Consider the following 19,159-nt stretch of genomic DNA (forward strand, 5'->3'; position numbering starts at 1 on the left):
GACAAGCTGTTTGTTGAACAATCACGGATAGTTGCGATTCCATTCAATTGCATGCATTTGTACGTGATTTAATGAATAATATCGTCAATAATAACGTGAAAAGCCGTCAGAGTCACGGGCATATGACGTTTTACGTACCAGTTGCGTGACACCGTCACACAAGGCGATCGTAGGTTCTAAAATGCGCGAAAATAATCGGTGGAAAGTAATATATATTCGATATTTGTACCCTGTCCATTATTTACAATTATTTAATCCATTGTCTTGTTCATACTTGCAATTATTCTGGAAATTACGCTTTTATCTAGAGACTTCACGGTATCGGAGATACGTCCTCAAAACAGACCAAAGGTTATGAAAGTTATATGTTCTTCTTTAGTGCATCGTCATGTAATTAGATTTACCATGTTAAAAATACTTCTTCTTTAGCTAAGAGATACGCAATGCGTCCTGTCCACAAGCTGTCATCGCATTCAAGGCTGATCTTTCGTGCAATTTGTAGAATCTTTTTCACATTCCGTCTGTAAATAGTCCCTTTTGCCGTGCTTCAAGGAACTTATACCATTTGCTACGACAAAACATTGTCCTGTTCTGAAAGAAACGTGTCTTGCGCTGGCGCCTGCTTACCGCATTAGTTTCTAGACAGTAAATCGACCCATCCCATTCCTTAACCTTGGGATTTTTCTAAGACTGGACCGCTTTTCCCGGGAACACAGTTTTTGGTGGCGTCCGATAGCTTTCCTCGTCACGCACGCTCGATTTTATCCTTTGCTCTAAGCAGCTTTTAAATGCGATACAAAAACCCCGAGATATTTAAGGTTGTTGCATAATTTATTTGGCACCTAATCCTATTAATTTCTTTGCAAAGCAGACATACGCACGTGTTTCAACACAAATTCTAGCCTTAAAAACGATTTGGCCTTGTTTATGCGCAGGTCTAGCCGATTTGTGACGTCATCGCCAAATTACAATAATCACGATATTTGCGCGCTAATTAATCTTTCGTAATGCAGCGCAGTACCAATATGATCACCTGATTCTAAAGAATAATATATGTTTGTGTCCATGTTATGTAGTTTCTTATTTTCAAGATATACCGAAAATTCACCTTCAGACAATGAGCGCCAAAAGTGTTGAGACAGTCGGCACTTTTTGAGTACCTTGGACAAATTTTACCCCTCACCCCTTCAATATAACCCCCTCCCCCCCGAAACAATGTTGTATTTGTTATCTGCAAGACTTGCCTCGTTTGAGTACAACATTGAAAAGGGGGGAGGGGGAGTGGTTCAGAAGCGGCAGCAGATAAAAGGTGAAAAAACGGGAATTTTAAATTAGTATCAATTTCATTCAACTGTCTCAAGGACTTTTGACGCCCATTGTAGGCATTGTAAAGTCAGATTGTCTTAAGTTATACGTACTAGAGTTATTGCTGAAAAAATTACAGAGATTATAGGGGCATTACTCACACTCACGTTTACCAACAAAGCTTTTCCATTATCCTATTTTACAAATAATTAAAAAAAGTACACATGCGAACCTTTAGTCTCTCGGGAATTTGTTGATGGCTGCCGCTGGTCACTGGCTCAGACTGCATGTTCATAGCTGCAGTTACAACAACGCCCTCCAAGACACGACGATCAAATGGCTTCTTGGTGTTAAACAGGACTTTTTCATCTAAGACTTGTCGTAGTAGCTAACGTAGACAAACAAGTATACTTGTTAATATAAAGGCAATGACTGAAGCACACAAAACGAAAGGAGTGTGGTATTTTACATACTTCATTAACTTCTTGGGTGCCAAATTGATCTGGCTGTGGAAGGCTGAGATCATCTATAAACATGTTGAGTATTTTTCCTTTCTTTGCTCCATACACGAAACCTAAGCAACCAAGTGAAAGTAAACAAGCGTTGTTTATACGAAGAACAGTTTGTAGACTATTGCCCCTAGGCCTGCTTATGCTTTTCAATTACATCTGTCTATAACTCTAACACCAGCAATAAGGCTAGCTGTTAGATTTTTAACGTAATGGGTTATTTCCTCTGCTAGTACTAAATTTAGTAATCCAAGTTAGTAACAAAAGTAGTTAAAATACACTATAGACTGTTTACAGCCCTGTATTCTTTCGTATATTTTCGATCGAATGAGCGCGTGGAAAGAACGGCGAGAGAACTGGATGCCAACGCAAAACGGGAGGCGCCAGAGTCCCGCTTTTTTGCGTTGAAAAATAGAGAGGCTGTGGACAGTCTCAATACACTGTACATATAAGTCTTGTAAGTAAATCAATAGTTGCAAAACCAGGTGAGTAGTTTTCTGTAAGGGTGAAGACAAAAGTTCACCTCACCTTGTCGATGGTAAATGTTTTGCTCAACAAACTGCTGCAATGAAGCAGCTCCTGAGGTGCCAGAATAAACATAACGCTTCACAATCTGGTTCTTGTCCTCTGAAAAAAACGATGGAAATGACAGAAACACAATCAACAATGAAATTCTCTATTTGTTAAGACACTAAAATACGTCAATATTGTTTCGGCCCTCACCTTGCTTGTCTAGAAAGTCGCTGATAAGTGAGGTTTTTCCACATCCCGCCGGCCCTGTTAACAAAATGTTTCTGCCAGAAGCACTGGCCAGCTCCATGAACTGACGAGTACGAATCTAAACAAGAAAAGACGAATTCTTAATTAGACATGTACCTTGGTACCTTTAAATGGATTGATTACTTAATGAATTATTTAGAAACACGTACACGTTTAAACGAGAACTTTTGTACTCTTTGGTGTTATGTGAATAAATGAAATTTGATTTGATTAGGAAACGCACGTAATGTATTGATTCTTTAATAAAGGCTCTGCTACACAAATAAGTGACGTTTCTTACTTGTTGTCTCGCAATTTTGTCGAGCAATGCATGTTGCAACGAAATTGTTGCAAGTCAATTCAGTGTATGCCATACCTGACATTTATGGGCAACTTGCGTGGCAACAACGGTGCGAGAATAGTTGAAGGAAAATTTGGCTACTACAACAATGCTTTCAACCCTCGTCGAATGGAAAACAACTTACAATCAGTGAAATTAAGACTGATTTAATGATATTGCCATTAAGTTCACATGCAGACTCACTGTATCAATAGTGTCCACAAAAACTTCGCCAAGGAGATCTGCTGCATCAAAGTAACTCACTTCTGGAACTCTTTTTTAATTACAAAACAGAAAAAAGGAAAATGAAAAGACACGTTCAAAAAATACTAAACAAAGTTGTATATCAAGGGCATGATTTATCATGTATCACTTTTCTTATTCTTACAAGTGAGTATGTCACACTGTTGAAAAACGCACTTTCAATGTTGTCACAACAGCCTGTAAGCAATGAATACGAACTACAATTTACAGATACTGGCTGAAAAACGAACCTTGAAAATAGATTCCTTTTCTTGAAAGTGTCCCGAGCACGTTTGAAATATATCCAGGAGAGAAATACGACAGTGGAAGATTGGAAGAATAGCAGCAACATGTATACCTTTCTAACAATCTGCTACTGTATTCTACTATTCTACTATTCTATTCTACTGCACAGCCTTCCTAAAAATAATTTACTAACCTTGATTGCCATGGGTCCCACTCGCCAGATTCATCTACATAGTAGTCAAACACAGATATTTCTTGATCGTAGTCTGGTAAGGCAGTTGTTAATGAGAGAAGAATCTCACTAAACTTCTTCCTGTCTGGCTCATCTAGCAGTCCTCCAAACGACCAGATGAGCGAGAACAGGTACAACCTCTCGATATGGAGCTCGCCACCAATGTCAGTGTTACCCTAAAATGGAGTAAGACGATCGCCGGTATGAAAAAAAAAACACATGTTACAAATTAAAACAATCTACATTTCTGTTGGCATTTCAAAATGCACAAGCCTATTTGGCCAGTCAATCCAGTTCCTTAAGCTTCAGATGAAACAACGAACTGAACCACAATTCCGGATCATTCAGGTAACGGTTACAAAAAAAAAAAGAATAAAAAAAAAACAATCAACACGAAGTAGCCTTCTCTAAGTTCGTTTTTAAGCTCACCTCAATTAAAGCCTTTAACAGAGCGAGACAAGTGTTAAACAGGCCAACCTCACAGACTTTCATAAATGGTCTGCAAGAACATAAATAATAACAAAATTATTCAACGACTCAAAAGAACAAAAAAGAGTTCCTTACTTCATCCTAACTTCCTAACAGTAAGCTCCTATCATTTGTAAAATAACCATACTATTGCTGGATTTCAGAATAGTTATATGTTTGAGTTTCTGTACTAGTAGGTTCGGTAAATTATGCATAAAGATAAAACTGCAACAAACCTCGCTTCATACTGAACAAACTGAGAGATGACATCCACAGTCTTGTTGAATGCTCGCTGCAAACACTGAAGAAGAAAGAAATGCATAATCAAAAACAGTTAACTGCTGCTTTATGCAAAATATTCTCTAATGAAAAGACAGTTCTGTACATAACACAAAGACCACTGCCGAAGACAAATAGATGCATTTAACTGGTAAAAACCGATCTCTACGAGTCTACAAAATACACTTTCCTGCAGTAAATTATGTTTCTATGCATTAATCATAGGACATTGTTATTTTTATACCAAACACTTGACAATGAACTTGCAGTATTGTGAAAGTTATCATAAATCTTGATAAGTGTTTGTAATGAAGTGAATGTGCTGTCAAATTGCCTTCATGCTTACTAAAGGCTGTTTTTTGCCGCAATACTTAAGGTTACATTTATAAACACTTTTTCATTAGTGAAAACGTACATGGCTTTCTTGAGGAGATCTGTTTGCCAACCACGCTTCAGCTAAAGGTCTCCAGCCTAGCACACTCTCGTCCATGTAAACCACTCCCTGAAAAAATTGAACAACATACCACATTTAAAAAATATACAGCTTATTACAAGTCACTGCATCGTATTATTCCATTCCTTTTCAATTCTATTTGAGGGACAAGCTAATCAGCAGGGGCACCCGCAACGGGCAAATTTTACTGTAGGTGTCGGAACACCGTTTTTACGCTATAAGTGTCCTTTTTGTACGATTTAAAAGCTACTTTTTAAACGCTAAGAAAATTGTATCTGTTCAGACAGCTAGCTGAACATTCAAAGTTTAGGGAACAAAATATAATTTCCCGAATTTTAAAACGAGAAGCTGTTGCCTATTCGAAAATCGTAGCCAGTTGGCCTTTTTTCGTACGGAAAACGACATTTTTCTCTCTCCGAAAACAACAGGCATTGCTTTCCCCATGTCACGAAAGTTTAAGGCAAAGAAAACGCCAGCTTTTCGTCACACTTTTATCCGAAAATCGTAGGCAATGATAGGTCTTGATAGATATTCACCGAAACAGTCTGTTCGGTGCCACTGAATCAGCGCAGGGAACCATGGTCTCATTTCCAAGTTAACCTGAATTGGCACAATTGGTTGTACCCTATTAAGCACACTGTAAAGAAATTGAACTCACACATCGGGAGACCGTGGCAGGAGAAGCATCTGTCAAGTCATCAGTCTCAAATATGAGTTTGACATATTCTGATAGATACAGCCTCTCGCCATTCAATAAGTTGAGATACTGAAAACAAATAAGATATTACGATCATATTAGTTACAGGTAGCATTAAATTTCTTATAAATCTTTATTTTTGCCAAATTAATAGAAATATAACAAAATATATATTCAAGACTATAGAAAGGAATTGGCTCGTAAATAAAAAATGATTTTAAGAAATGACCAAAGACACTGACTGTCGTCATTTCACTGAGACAGTTCTTTACTTGTAACGGTACGTTTTCTTCTCTGAAATGTAATTTATGCTCAGGTCTTTAAATAACAATTAGATCGTAAAACTAACAAACTGTAGCTTGAACGCACTAATTAAGACTTGAGATGACTTTTCAACTACCGCAACCGTTGCAAGACAACTTGAAATTAAAGGTCTTCCTTAGATGGCATAATATAATTTTCTGCTGATTGCAGTAAAAAAGTTATTACTTGTCCTTTATCCAAGGCACTGCTCAGAAATTCTGCCCATCCCTGATGCAATGGCGCATCTAAGCAAATCCAAGTTGTCATCTTGTGGACACTGTGCTCCTTATTGGCTTTCCTGAAGTATGCAGTGAAGATGCCATCCTCGAAATCAGATGAAGAGTTCACTTTGCCAAACATGAGAGCAGGGTCGGACACTCCCAGGGGATTAATCCTCTGTAGCTTGTGAGTGTGCATCTGAGAGCCTGTGTTCTTGTGTTTAATCAGTGAACATTCACTGAGGGTTTCCACAAGCCCTGAGATGCAGGATGATTTACCGGTACCTGGTGGTCCAGCCACAATGATACCTGGAGAAGTTAAGGCAAACGAAACACATACGATCAAAAATGTCCCCTTTGGAACAGGGACAGATACTAAATACGTCCTTCCTCGGTTGGAAATAAGTCCGGAAAGGTAAAGGTAATATGGTGCAAAGGCTTGGGTTGATCGCTACATATTCCAACTTTCATCGCCCAAGGCACCTAGCTATAGCGACACACAAGGCTTATGCAACAATAAATGTATCAAACTACGCAATCGTTCAATGAACAGTCACTTCACATTTAATATATACTGCCAACTCAACCACCCTAACTTCGTCACTTTTCCAATGGCTTTAACTAGTTACACTGCAAAGATAACTTTCTAGGGGTACATGTTATGGGTTTTATATCCACTGTTACTCACCTAAGAAAAAAACGCTTTAGGCTACCTTTAAGTGACAGCAGTCTTTGAACAGTGATGTATACGCCTACATTTCAATCAGTTATCCATCTTACGCTTGTTACAAACTAACGAAGCATTTTCACCTGTCACACGCTATAAACTGCCTGAACAAAATCAGTAGAATTCACTTGTATAAAGAATAAGTATACCTCTGTGAACTTTTGACAGGGTCCATAGTTGGTGTATCTTTGCAATCCATGGCTGATGAGGAACAAAACCTTTCTCTCTCGTGTGTGTCAGGAGGACACTCTCGAAATCTTGAACTACTTTGGTAATGTGATATGCTGGAGCGGGGGGCTTAGGCAAACCATAGAACACATCACGTAGAGCCATGTTAAATATATTCAGTTCCTTAATGATAAAAAATAGGTCGTATAATGCATCACCACGTAATGATTAAAAGGTCATAAATAATGTTCTTAATTTTCATTTAACGCTAGCACTGTTCCTCTGAGCAGCCAAGTTGTGGACTGATTTTCCTTAGAAAAAAATGTATTCCGGTTTACTGTTCTCTTTGCGCTACAAAGCGAATAAGGCCCATTTTAACTTCCCGTGATAGCACGCTACATTTTTCTTGTTTGAAACCATGAGATCAATTATTAGGAATTCCAAATGACAAAAAGAAAATGACTGTAATCTCGGATAATAATTTTGTAAACTCTTCAATGTTAAAAACTCAGGAAGGACTGGCAATGGATGGATAAGGATAAGGACGATAAACCGTAGGCCCCGTCTCCTGCATCTTCAGTGTTACGGTCAGCAGGGGACGTAAAAGAACCCACACACTTATCGTAAAGAGTAGGGCATAGAGTTCACGGTGTTGTGGTCTGGTCTTTGCCCGTTGTACTGTGCTTACTGTGAAATGCTCGGAGATATTAGCTGTATAAGCTACTCTTCAAATCCGAGGGTAAACAAAGTGATATATGTATGGATTGATAAAAGGTGACCAACAATACAATTTCTAGTTTCCTAACTGTTGTCCTCGTCAGCTTTGCATACTGTAAGAGTCCAACTTAAACCTTCAATCCTTTGTCCAGTGGACATTAGGCAATATCAAGGACCTTACACTCAATACCACTTTCTTAGTACCACCATTTAGAATGGCAATACCGTTACCTCTGGTGATAGTCTTGGACCAATACATTCATGCAGTGACTGTAACACAAATGAGTGCTCTAATCTGGCAGCTGAGGATAAAGAGGATGGAGTAGTTGGCTTCTTGTCTTTCTGACCAAACTGACTTCCTCTGTCCTTCCCAGCACCTGTAAATACCCAAAATGGTTTTTGATCATTTTATGAACTGTCATCTGGTGATCCCTTTGATGCAGTTATACAGCATACCATCCAACGAACTGATGTATGCCAATAAAGCAGGATCAGTTGATGGGGGCTGGTCCAGAAATAGCTATCTTACAATACTGAATTGACCAGCTTTACAACGGGTACATAACACCGTCTCCTTGTTTTCAGCTTTCATCAAAACTGTCACTTTAATTACAAAAGGGGTCACATCATTCAACACTTGCGTTAGGTCCAAGTGGACAAGAAAACCGGCTTTCTTAAAAAACTCGCTCTGCGTTAAGTATGGGAATGTTGTGCTGTATGCCCGATGAACCTGCAGGATTTTCACTGCACCCTGACTACTCAGTCAGAGGCACATGTAACGGCATGTGGTAAACATCAACAAATTGTAATACAATTTATCATATAATCATTGACAAAGGAATAACTGCAGTTCTGTGATCGGTAACTATAAACACTGCATATTAACATACAGACCTTGTCATGCCGTGAACTAAATACAGAAGCGATATCAGATCAGAGTATTCCTTACCAAACTGTGTAGCTACTGACTGGGTGCTAGAAGGTCTTGGCAACTCAGCTTGCGCAGTGTTCAGTTTGCTCCCCAGTGGTCCCTGAGAATTGCGTTTGTGGCCAGCATGTTGAATGACGCCCACAAACGAAGACAAACTGAAGTTGTGGTGACTCTTTCCACTCCTGTGGGACACGCGTAGAAAACGCAAATGCATCGAACGATTAACATCTAATGGGCCTTTTCACGGTTTTCGACGCCATCTTGACGGGTAGGCAAAGCAGTTAAAAATTACAGTGTTTGTATGGGAATCTGACAGGAAATATCTTTTACAAAAATTTAATTCTGGACAACTTATTAATTGTAAAATTAAGATACTAGGCAAAAGTTTTTATTCGCCGAGTTTGAAGGGCGTAGCTGGGCTAGAAAGCGTTCAGTTACGTTTTTAATTTCCCATACTTGCCAAATTTTTGTTTCCGCATGATTGACGCTGTTCGCAGGAAAAATTATAGACAAATGTATGGGAAATTAAAAACGTAACTGAACGCTTTCTAGCCGAGCTACATCCTTCAAACTCGGCGAATAATAACTTATAATTTTGCAATTCATAAGTTGTCTAGAATTAAATTTTTGTAAAAGATATTTGCCGTCTGATTCCCATACAAACACTGTAATTTCTACCCCCTTTGCCTACTAGTCAAGATGGCGTTGAAAACCGTGATAAGGCCCTATTTCCACTTATAATATCAATACAATGTCAAGCAGACAGGATCGGTGAATAAAGAAACTGATCATCTATGAAAGGCTGAGCTGATGTACCAAAAAATTAATATTCCCAGAGTAACTGACTTTGTTTTACAGTGAAACGTGGCTGACATGACCACTGCTGTGCCATAAAATGTGATCGTATTACATGGGGGTGGTATTAACGAGAAAGGTTTAGACTGTGACACCAATACTAACCCCTTTTAAATTCTGACTCCCATCAATTCCTCTTCGGACAACAGCAAACACGACTGACATATTTTATTCTAAATTATCACAACTGTTATTTAATATTTGCTCACTTTTTTGTCATTTATCTCGGGGGTGGGTTGCCGTTCCGCTCGCTTCGCTTGCAATTTGCTCTCTTAAATGGTCGGTGACCCCTACTTTTTTCTCAACGGACCACTTTCATTAATTGATATCTACGTTTTGCGAGAAAATAAAAAAATCTATTAAGTGGAAGTTTGATTTTTTGTCACACTGACGGTTTGAATTCCACTTTTTGAGCTTTCCATTTTGCCGTACAACAGTTTCAAATTCGTTTTTCCAGGGTTAAGTTCTACAAAAAAGATGGCAAAACTAGGAATTATTTACGCAACAGACGCACTTCTACAAAATGTGATTAAGATCGTTAGCCTCCGTTTACTCATTTCGATATTTTTTACAATAAACCCTGTAAACCATGCTGAATTACCGTGCGCCAATTTTTCAAAACCAGGGTAGTTTCCACACGCTTTTTCTCTGAAACGAAGTCGGTGACCCCAACTTTTTTTTGCATTTCTGACACAAGCAACTCATTATCTGACCGCAGCAAAAAAAATAAAGAAATCTATCGAGTAAAAAATGTTGGCGCGAACGTCCTTAAATGGTCATGATACGTTTAATAGCGGGACTTCAAAAGGCGGTCATTGATCGCATTCAGAAGGTGTTCACATAAAAGGTGGTTCTAAATTAAAAAAAATTTTCAGGCCAGAAACGTGGCTGTAATAGCGACGTGGTTGTATAAATGAGGTGATCGTTAGGCAGGGCTGCATCGTACCCAAATAACTATGTAAGGAAAATTTGTAAGGATAATTAAATATTTTAAGCTTGGGGCAGAGAAGTCACATCATTGATACTCACAGTTGCTCCTTGCAAATATCTCCGACTAACTTGAGGCGATCAGCTAAAATCTTAGGCGACTTAAAACCCTGCCCTGCACAGTGGGCCCTCAGGATAAAGGACGTGTCAGGCATCACCATGGCAACAGAACGGAACAAGGCTCTGAGTTCAGAAGGTAGCTCAAAATTTTGTCCATTGGTACAGATGGTGAGGAAAATGGAGAAGTTGGGTTTAACAGTGATCTGTCAAGGAAAAAAAATGCCGTCAGAACATACTTGTAACCCCTTGTTGATTTGTGAAGCAACAAAAATCCTCGCATATATACCATATCATGGAGCATAACGTACACCAATATTAATACTCAGAAAACGATATACAGAGAAAAGTACTGGAACGGTTAAAACGGCGAATTTCATACTTCAAACTCTCCGCACCTCCCATAACTTTTCCCACAGGCTATCTGGAATACCATAATAACTGCTGCTCTTGAAACTAATGTATACTTTAGTCTCGATTTTTAGAGCAATTTTACTAGGAAAATGCTAACGAACTAAAGTGGTAAGCAGCATCCTAAAACATTACTTACATCCTTTCCATCTTCAAGAGTGCAAGTAGGAAGTCCACCTCTCATTGCGAGTAGCACAGCTTGAATCTCAAACAGCATGACTGAAAGGCATTCCATGTTTACTCTGTGGAACTCGTCCATCAGGCCCCAGCAACCCTCCTAAAATGAAAGAAACCGAAATTATTTGAACAAAACGACAGGCTGAAAAAGAAAGTGATTATCTTTTATAGTAGCTGGCATTTTTATATTGTATGTATTTTAATTAATTTAGATTTTAAGTTTTAATTCGTGGAATAACTGTAAACTAGCCGTAAAGGTAAGCTTATTTCACGTTAATAAAGTATCTATCTATCTAACAATGTTAACAACTTTTTACGTAACTTAAGCAGTTGAGAAAAGACAGCCTGCAAAAACTTCAGGCTGAATGGTATTCGAACCCATGGCCTCTGTGATACCGGTACTGTGCTCTTACCAGCTGAGCTATCAAGCCAACTGGGAGCTGGTCATTTTGTGAGTTCGTAATATACCCATAGAAAATGAAGATACAAAAGCTAATATATGATATGTCATAAATTTGAGCTGCGGATGAAAGACCTCTTCACTCGCAGTTCGAATATATGACATTTCGTATATGGCATTTCTTTTTTCAAATGTTAACAAAATAAAAAGAATATTTTCTCACCTCTGCCAAGCCTACAATGATCTTTCCTACTGCAGCTGAAGACATCTTTGGAGAACAACTCAGAGTGACAAGATACCGACCAAGCAGTGACGCAAGGCCCTGGAAAAAATAATGATTAGTGAATCCTTGACGGTGCTATAACTTTGTCTCAGAGTAATACCTCTACATCTAACAACATCATTCACGACTCTGTTAAAGTGGCATAAACTTTTTTAAAATACCTCATTACAAACTCAAGCAGTGTTTCAACATTTCGTATTTTAAAACGCCGTTCTAAAGTAGTACTTATTTTCATAGACACAGGTTTAGGTACACAAAGAGAAAACAATACCTTCACTGTTTCAGTTTTTCCTGTTCCTGTTGGTCCAACAAGTGAGCCTCCACAGAAATTCCATATGGCCTTCAGAAAATCAACAAAACATAACTCAATGCGTGTGCCATTGAAGATAGCTTCATCTGAAAAGGCAGCTGACTCAGTACAGACTGAGTTTCAATGTCCTTTCTTAAGAGATGTCAAAAATTAAAGAGCTAAGCGGATAAGGCCCAGAGGAAATAGCTGCACAAGGGAAAAGGACTATAAAACGCCAGCCATGCACAAAGAACTCACTTGCATTCGTCATGGAAGAAGTATTTATGACAAAATTAAGCAGCTTAGCTACATGCTGACTCTTGATTATTTTGTTGAGGTTTTTCGTCAAAAGATTTATGAATTGGAGATGGAATGTGTAATGCTGTAAATAAGAAGAGGTAATGGTGCGTAAAAAATCGCCAGGCCTGCATCAATCTTCCACCAAACAAACTACCCTTACCTGTGTCAAGCTCAGAAAACACCTCTCAGTTATGGGAGTGAGAGCAAGGGAAACATCACAGCCATAGAATTCATAACCGTAAGGTAGCTGCGAGTCCAACATATGAACAAAAATGTCATTTTGATCTTGATCATCTGTAGCAATTGTAGGAGGCTCCGAGGATGACGAACGGCCAATGCCTATTTCCATAGAAGGCACGGAGGCCAAGGAAGGTGTCCTTCCTGAAGAACCAAAAAATTAAAAATTACTTTCAAATCCTTGAAACGACTATGTCACGGGAATTCTGCAGATTTTTGGTCTAAACTGTTCTGAAATTAGTGGTAGGCAACTTTACCCATGACAAACATTGTCTTTGAACATCTTAAGGGAGATATAACCTTAATTTGCGGATAGAAATCAAGCTACGGGCTATAAATATCGATATTTTGAAGGCGCGCAGAAACAACTTGAAAACATTAGCCTCACTTTGTCAAGTTGCAATCCTTTCCCATCCGAGCCATCCGCAGCCAAACACGCTTGTAAACAGTCTCAATGCTCTAATACAGCAATTGTTTATAAAAATGAACCATTATTTTTAGGTTTCCTACAACACAAATATAAATTTTGGCTGTTCAAAAATCTGTGAAAATCCGCGACAAAGTCCCTTTAACAGTAGAAGTGTCTCATAAGATAAATCAGTCGTACACTCACCAGGTGCTCTGCTGTTGTCTGTTCCATAAAATCTAATGTTTCTCTTCCATTCAAAATCTACCACGTCTCTTAGTTTGCGTCGACCAAGATCTTCCAAGACATCTCTCAAGTACATTCCTTGCTGTGGAAAATAACATTTTAATTTTTTTGTTTAAAGAACTTTATACAGAAAGAAACCGTTTTGTTTTAAGTGTCAGCCACTGAGAATAAAACAAGTTATGAAATCTTCCAAATAATGCCTTATCAAGATTTATCCCAACACAAAAAGGTAAATGTCTACAGACGGCTTATTTATTCGTTAGTAAAAACAACTTTGATAGAACACTACAATTATTTTCCCTTAAAATCTACATGTAGCATGAGAGCTCAAAAATGCTAACATGGTGTTTTATTTTTATTGAAATGTTTATCCTGCCTGTTGTTACTTACTGTTAATAAAACCCAAGACAAAATACGGGGTGTTGGCGGCTGGTTGTGCTTCTCAAACAGGCATCAGAGTTAAAACTACTACTACAGATAGATGATTTTTTATTTGTGATGGTGTACTTACTGACACCAAGGTCTCCAGCCGAAGTTTATGATAAGAAGTCATTGGAGTGTCAGTATGTTTCCAGGAGCCTTTTGCCAGAAGATTGGGCAACTTGCTGATCATCGACCAAAACCGGCGAGAAGCATTAGGAATTGCTTTGCGATCAATGCGAATATCTCCTATTCCCTGACGAAAGAAGAAGAAGCAATGACAAAATTAAACACAAAACATGGCACCAACTACACTCGTAACAAAAACACCAAATTGAAAACATCGATCAAGTCACGTTTTTAAGACAGAGTAGCAACATACAAAAGAACAGTGGCACTTACAGCCTCGCATTCCTTTGTCCAAATATACAGCAAACCTAATCTGCAGGCCTGCGAAGGATACTAAAGAAAACACAAAGTTGTTACAACATAACTGATTAAAAAGTTAACAAGAGCTAAACAAGAAATAAATGGTCAAGAGTCACCAGTGAATTAACAGTATTGCATTTTGGCTGTAAAACATTTGGTTGCCTGTTTTATGCGTACCAGGTGATTTTATAACACAAGGTTCAAAAACAGGCTACTGCAGCAATGTACATATGCCAAGGAATAAGTGTTTCAAATTAAAGCACACCGTACCAACTTATTTTAGTACATTGTTATATGATGTGCGAAGCAAAAAAGAACTCAAATCTTGGTAGAAAAAAATACTTGAATAACTTAAATAATGCCGCCTTGCTAGGTCAGTTGAAAGAGCACCGGATTTGCTGTGAGGGAGGTCGAGGGTTCTAACCCCAGACCGAACCAACACTCAGGGTCTTAAAATAACTGAGGAGAATGTGCTGCCTTTGTATTTAAATCTGCAAACGGTTAGACATTCTAGCCTTCTCAAAAAAAAAAAAACGATAAACCGTAGGCCCCGTCTCCTATATCCTCAGTCTTATAGCAGGGGACGTGAAAGAACCCACACACTATTCGCAAGAGTAGGGCACGAAGCTCCCGGTGTTGTGGTCTGGCCTTTGTGTGTAGTAAATAACAGTATATATACAGCGTATTTCAACCTATACATATGAAAAATGTGCTATATAAATGCATTATCATTTATTTATCATTTAAAATCAGTAACTGCCCAGTGGCAAACCTTTGAAATCCACTCTTCAATACTATGTCCTGAATCAATGTCCTGCATGCAGTTGACAATGGAAGATTGAAGAGATTCATTTATACTCTTCAGCAAAGCAGCCAACCACACATCCACGCTAGAAACAAGAGGAACCTGCAGTAATGCAAAGTATAAAACTGTCTTAGATCGCTGGCAAACGAAATAACAATCTTTTGATAACATAAAATGAGGTAACTAAAGCGGAAAATTGCTACTCCCCAATCTATGAACAGTAAAAATATCTACTTTATATTATATGATGTGTAAGTTTTAACCGTATTTAATACTCAGGCATGCTGTATATAAAAAACAGCCGGGTCCTTCAAATGCAACAACACTGAACACCACGATTTATTTTATTAGCAGAATGGGTCTTTTGCAACAATCCGTCACATGGCACAAAATGTGCCATGCTACATGGCAACTAATGTACCAAGACATTCAAAGAAACAAAGAAAACTCAAGCTTGACCCGGCAAAGACGCTTTTTTGTTGGACACTGTCGCATTCGTTTGCCTTCTAGCTGTACCATGTGATTGCAATAGGCATATTTCCCAAAAAAAAATGGGAGGCAAGGCGGCTTAATAATAATAATAATAATAATAATAATAATAATAATAATAATAATAATAATAATAATAATAATAATAATAATGGCACTTCGGGCAGTATATCCACAGAGTGGCTCTTCGCCTGCCCGATCCTAACTAAATTTACAGATGTAAAAGTTTAAAAAATATCTAAGAATTTATATTTACATGAAAACGAGATAAAATTGTATTAAAACGATATAAGGTAATGGTTAAAACGTGTTGGATTACAGATCAAGAACTCCAGGTGAGAGTGCTGGCTGGGGTCATTGTGTTGTGGCTTGGGCATGAACCATACTTAACTCTCACAGTGTCTCTACCTAGGAGTAAAATTGGCTAGCTGACAAAAACATCAGAATGTAGCCTTTGATGGACAAGCATCCCATCCAGAGGCCACAAAGTGCTGTTGCATTGTTGTGTGGCAGACAAATGCATTTTAGTGTGAGAGATTGTAGCCTTTGATGGACAAGTATCCCATCCAGAGGCCACAAATCATACAGTCCTGTCTTTGTACATATGGGTGCTATTCATGTAAGTGTGGCCTCAACATAACTAGCTTGGAATCACTGAGATACCATCAACACTACTGTTAATTCATTACCTTAGTGTTTAGTTCCAGAGTCTCTCCCTGCTCTGAAGTTACAGCCACAGCGATATTTTTTGGCAGATGACTATGCCAGTCAAGTTCTACATTTCGTACATCTGTAGTTGATAGCAGAAGACTTGACTTTCGGACACCAGCATCTGATTCTTTAGCAGCTTGGACGACAATGTCTGAAATCTTTCTGAACCGGCTGCTTACTGTGTCATGAAGTTGAATTGGTGAGCTGGAATCTTCTCTTCCACTTCTACCCCGCCAGGAACCTAGCACTGCACTCTTCTTTACAACAACTGCTTCTGGTTCTTGTTGAATTAACTCTACATCACGTACATTGCTAAAGATGCATCTAAACAACACAAGCCAAACCAAACGCAGTTAAGGTCATTCCATCGAAATAGAACAGACAATAGATTTTTGCTCAAACTTTGCCTACTGGTTGTTTATCCTAAGAGAACTTTATTTTTGAAATAAGAATAGGGGTCCCGGTATTCAATTTAGGCGCAGGAAGACCTTGAATATACCGGTACCCTATAATTCTTAACAATATCAACAACTACTGATTATCACGAGTACTGGCTAGGTTCACATTTCCGTTGATTATTAAATTTTCTACAGAAGAAGATTGTTTATATTCATTTTCTAAAAAAAGGCGATTTCTAGACTCAGAAACAGAGGAAAAATGATATGTCCCGGTACCTATTTTCAAGAAAACGAGGATTTACCTCTCTTGAGAGCCAAGCCTTATAAAAAAAGCCGCCATTTTAAACATGCGTGAAATTATGCACATTGGGGGATGAGCAATGCAATACTAAGGAATTACCTTAAACGTTTAATCCCACACAGACAGGGCTGGTAGGGGGGAGCGGCACAAGTTTCGGGCTGACACAATAAGAACAGGCTATGGGATCCATGAGCCCAGTTATGTACAATCTACTAATATTTCCTATCAGTAACAATATATCTATGCAGTGGCATTACCTGAAGTGTGGCTTCACAGAGTCCAAGCTGTAGGGCTGACTGAGGATTGCTAGCAAAACAGGATCATTCACAAAACAAAAGCGAGGGAAAACCTAGAAGGAAAAAATTACATAGCACATAGCCATCAGTTTCCTTTCTAGACTGTTAGACACCTTTAAACAGAGAACTACTGTCATCAAGTACAAATTCAGCACTTTTAGCACGTTTAGTAACTGCATACACTGGACAAAAGTACCCAAACTGATAGAGCTTTTGCCGTTTTTTGTAGCTTGAAGTATCTAGGAATATTGCTACCCCCCAGCATTTTGTGAGGTTACTCAAACAGATTACTGGTGAAGTACAATGCACCGCCAACAGTCCTTTCAAGTAACATGATGTCAGGACACTACCACTGAAAAACACCCAGTTACGGTATGAAATAAATGGAAAACTACTAGACCATATTTTCCTTTTTTACTCAAAATCTTCTAATTTGCTCTGACGATGGGCTTACCCTTTAAACTTCAGCTTTTCCAAATTCGCTAAGGGCAGTTTTTCAATACTTTTTTCAACTTTAAGTTGATAATCATCTAAGCTACAGTAAAAACCCGCGTATAAGAACAAGTGGATTAAGAACACCCAGGCCTGATTTTAGGAAATAAAGTACCATTTATATAAGAACACATTCAGCCTGAAAAATGAAAGTTGTTCTTATATGGAAAAATATCAAAGATCAACACTACTTTTCATTGCACACATAATAGTTCCACCCCAATTACATTACAGTATTGCCTTGATTTATTAATTTTTTTAAAATTAAAATACAATTGTGTGCATATATATATTGATTTCATCTATTGGTAGACTAGTATGTTCCTTATTTTAAGAAATTTTTTTTAAGAACACTTACAGACTGATTTGGCAGATTATAACCCTTTATATAAGAACCAAATCAGCCTGAACCGCCAAAATAGGTGTTCTTATACGCGGGTTTTTACTGTATTGGCTATTGCCTGTTTACCTTTCGTTTTGAGTCCAGGAATCCAACTAGTGACTTAAAGCAAATCTCCAGCTCCTCGCCAAGGTGCTTTAACATTTGACTCTTCGGTACATCGCCACCAACACAACACTACGTATATACAAACACTCAAGTCAGGCCAACACAGCAGTTGTATAAACAAGTATAAGTACAACTCAAGAACCCCTGGATATCAAAATAACTACAAAAATTAAAATAAGGTTCTGTGCTTCAAGACTCGGATGTCCATTTGACACCTTTTGTAAGTTGTTATTGTCAATACCTGCAATACATTCCTCGTTTCATACGCTCTTTTCATCATCTTCATGTAGCTCTTGTCTACTCTAGCAAACCGGGTGTATTCTTGAGGAAGATCCTACAAAGGCACAAGAGGAAATGTTACACGTGATGAGATCATTTGTACTAAACACTTTACACAACTTAATTTACCTTGGCTGTTGCACCATGACTGAAAACTTCCTCCAGGTGTTGCCACAAATCTTGCACTGTCAGCCACTACAAGAAAAGAAAATTGTGTAGGGTCAACAATCTAAGACCACAAAACAACCTTAAAAAATGCCGAAAGCAGGAACAACTGCTTCGTAGTCAAAAAGGGACTGTTAACAAAGCTGTGCTCTTAGAACTGCAGGGTGCCCAAATGCCCGAAGGCTCTTTTATAAGCTCTTAAAAGCTTTCATGATGACAAAGTTAAACAAGTAGCCCAAAGGCAAAAGTAAATTCCTTGTGGCACCCGGGATCTGCTAGCGCACGGCTCTGGTTTATAGTTTTCGTTGACTTTGTTTTTCTCGTACCTGTTCCAAGACCTCACTGATCTCCTTTAACTTGATGGCCCAAGCTGCTGCTTCATCACGAAGTGGTCCTATGTGACGTGAGGTTAGCATCACAGCAAGGGTGGCCTGTGCATCTTCCAAACGGTCCAACAAATGTTCAGTGTTACTGTGACTCAAACACACTAGACCTCTGTTCTTGAAGTTCTCAAAGATAAGAACCTACCAACAGGAGGGTTGTTAGTATCACTGGGATAACAGCAACAACAACAACAACAGCAGCAGCAGCAACAACAGTTTATTTGTACCACAGGGATGTA

General features: G+C 38.5%; 1 protein-coding gene across 1 annotated transcript in view; it reads right to left on the bottom strand.

Moving 5' to 3' along the window:
• Positions 1-19,159, bottom strand: part of LOC144656149 (dynein axonemal heavy chain 8-like) — an 80,911-nt gene that overhangs the window by 43,983 nt on the left and 17,769 nt on the right. The window contains exons 25-53 of the mRNA XM_078516376.1: positions 18,864-19,061; positions 18,502-18,567; positions 18,335-18,427; positions 18,055-18,162; positions 17,055-17,146; positions 16,077-16,422; positions 14,866-15,000; positions 14,067-14,126; positions 13,756-13,920; positions 13,206-13,326; positions 12,516-12,736; positions 12,038-12,106; positions 11,707-11,805; positions 11,046-11,183; positions 10,481-10,701; positions 8,615-8,778; positions 7,897-8,042; positions 6,930-7,131; positions 6,022-6,362; positions 5,494-5,601; positions 4,797-4,883; positions 4,339-4,403; positions 4,064-4,133; positions 3,596-3,810; positions 3,118-3,187; positions 2,538-2,652; positions 2,343-2,441; positions 1,779-1,879; positions 1,538-1,693 (exon numbers count right to left, since the gene is read on the bottom strand). Of these exons, the coding sequence (XP_078372502.1) occupies positions 1,538-1,693; positions 1,779-1,879; positions 2,343-2,441; positions 2,538-2,652; positions 3,118-3,187; positions 3,596-3,810; positions 4,064-4,133; positions 4,339-4,403; positions 4,797-4,883; positions 5,494-5,601; positions 6,022-6,362; positions 6,930-7,131; positions 7,897-8,042; positions 8,615-8,778; positions 10,481-10,701; positions 11,046-11,183; positions 11,707-11,805; positions 12,038-12,106; positions 12,516-12,736; positions 13,206-13,326; positions 13,756-13,920; positions 14,067-14,126; positions 14,866-15,000; positions 16,077-16,422; positions 17,055-17,146; positions 18,055-18,162; positions 18,335-18,427; positions 18,502-18,567; positions 18,864-19,061 (4,071 nt within the window). The remainder of the gene's footprint in view (positions 1-1,537; positions 1,694-1,778; positions 1,880-2,342; positions 2,442-2,537; positions 2,653-3,117; positions 3,188-3,595; positions 3,811-4,063; positions 4,134-4,338; positions 4,404-4,796; positions 4,884-5,493; positions 5,602-6,021; positions 6,363-6,929; positions 7,132-7,896; positions 8,043-8,614; positions 8,779-10,480; positions 10,702-11,045; positions 11,184-11,706; positions 11,806-12,037; positions 12,107-12,515; positions 12,737-13,205; positions 13,327-13,755; positions 13,921-14,066; positions 14,127-14,865; positions 15,001-16,076; positions 16,423-17,054; positions 17,147-18,054; positions 18,163-18,334; positions 18,428-18,501; positions 18,568-18,863; positions 19,062-19,159) is intronic.

This window comes from Oculina patagonica, chromosome 6, assembly GCF_052425735.1.
Source record: "Oculina patagonica isolate OP01 chromosome 6, crgOcupat, whole genome shotgun sequence".
In the NCBI taxonomy this organism is placed as follows: domain Eukaryota; kingdom Metazoa; phylum Cnidaria; class Anthozoa; order Scleractinia; family Oculinidae; genus Oculina; species Oculina patagonica.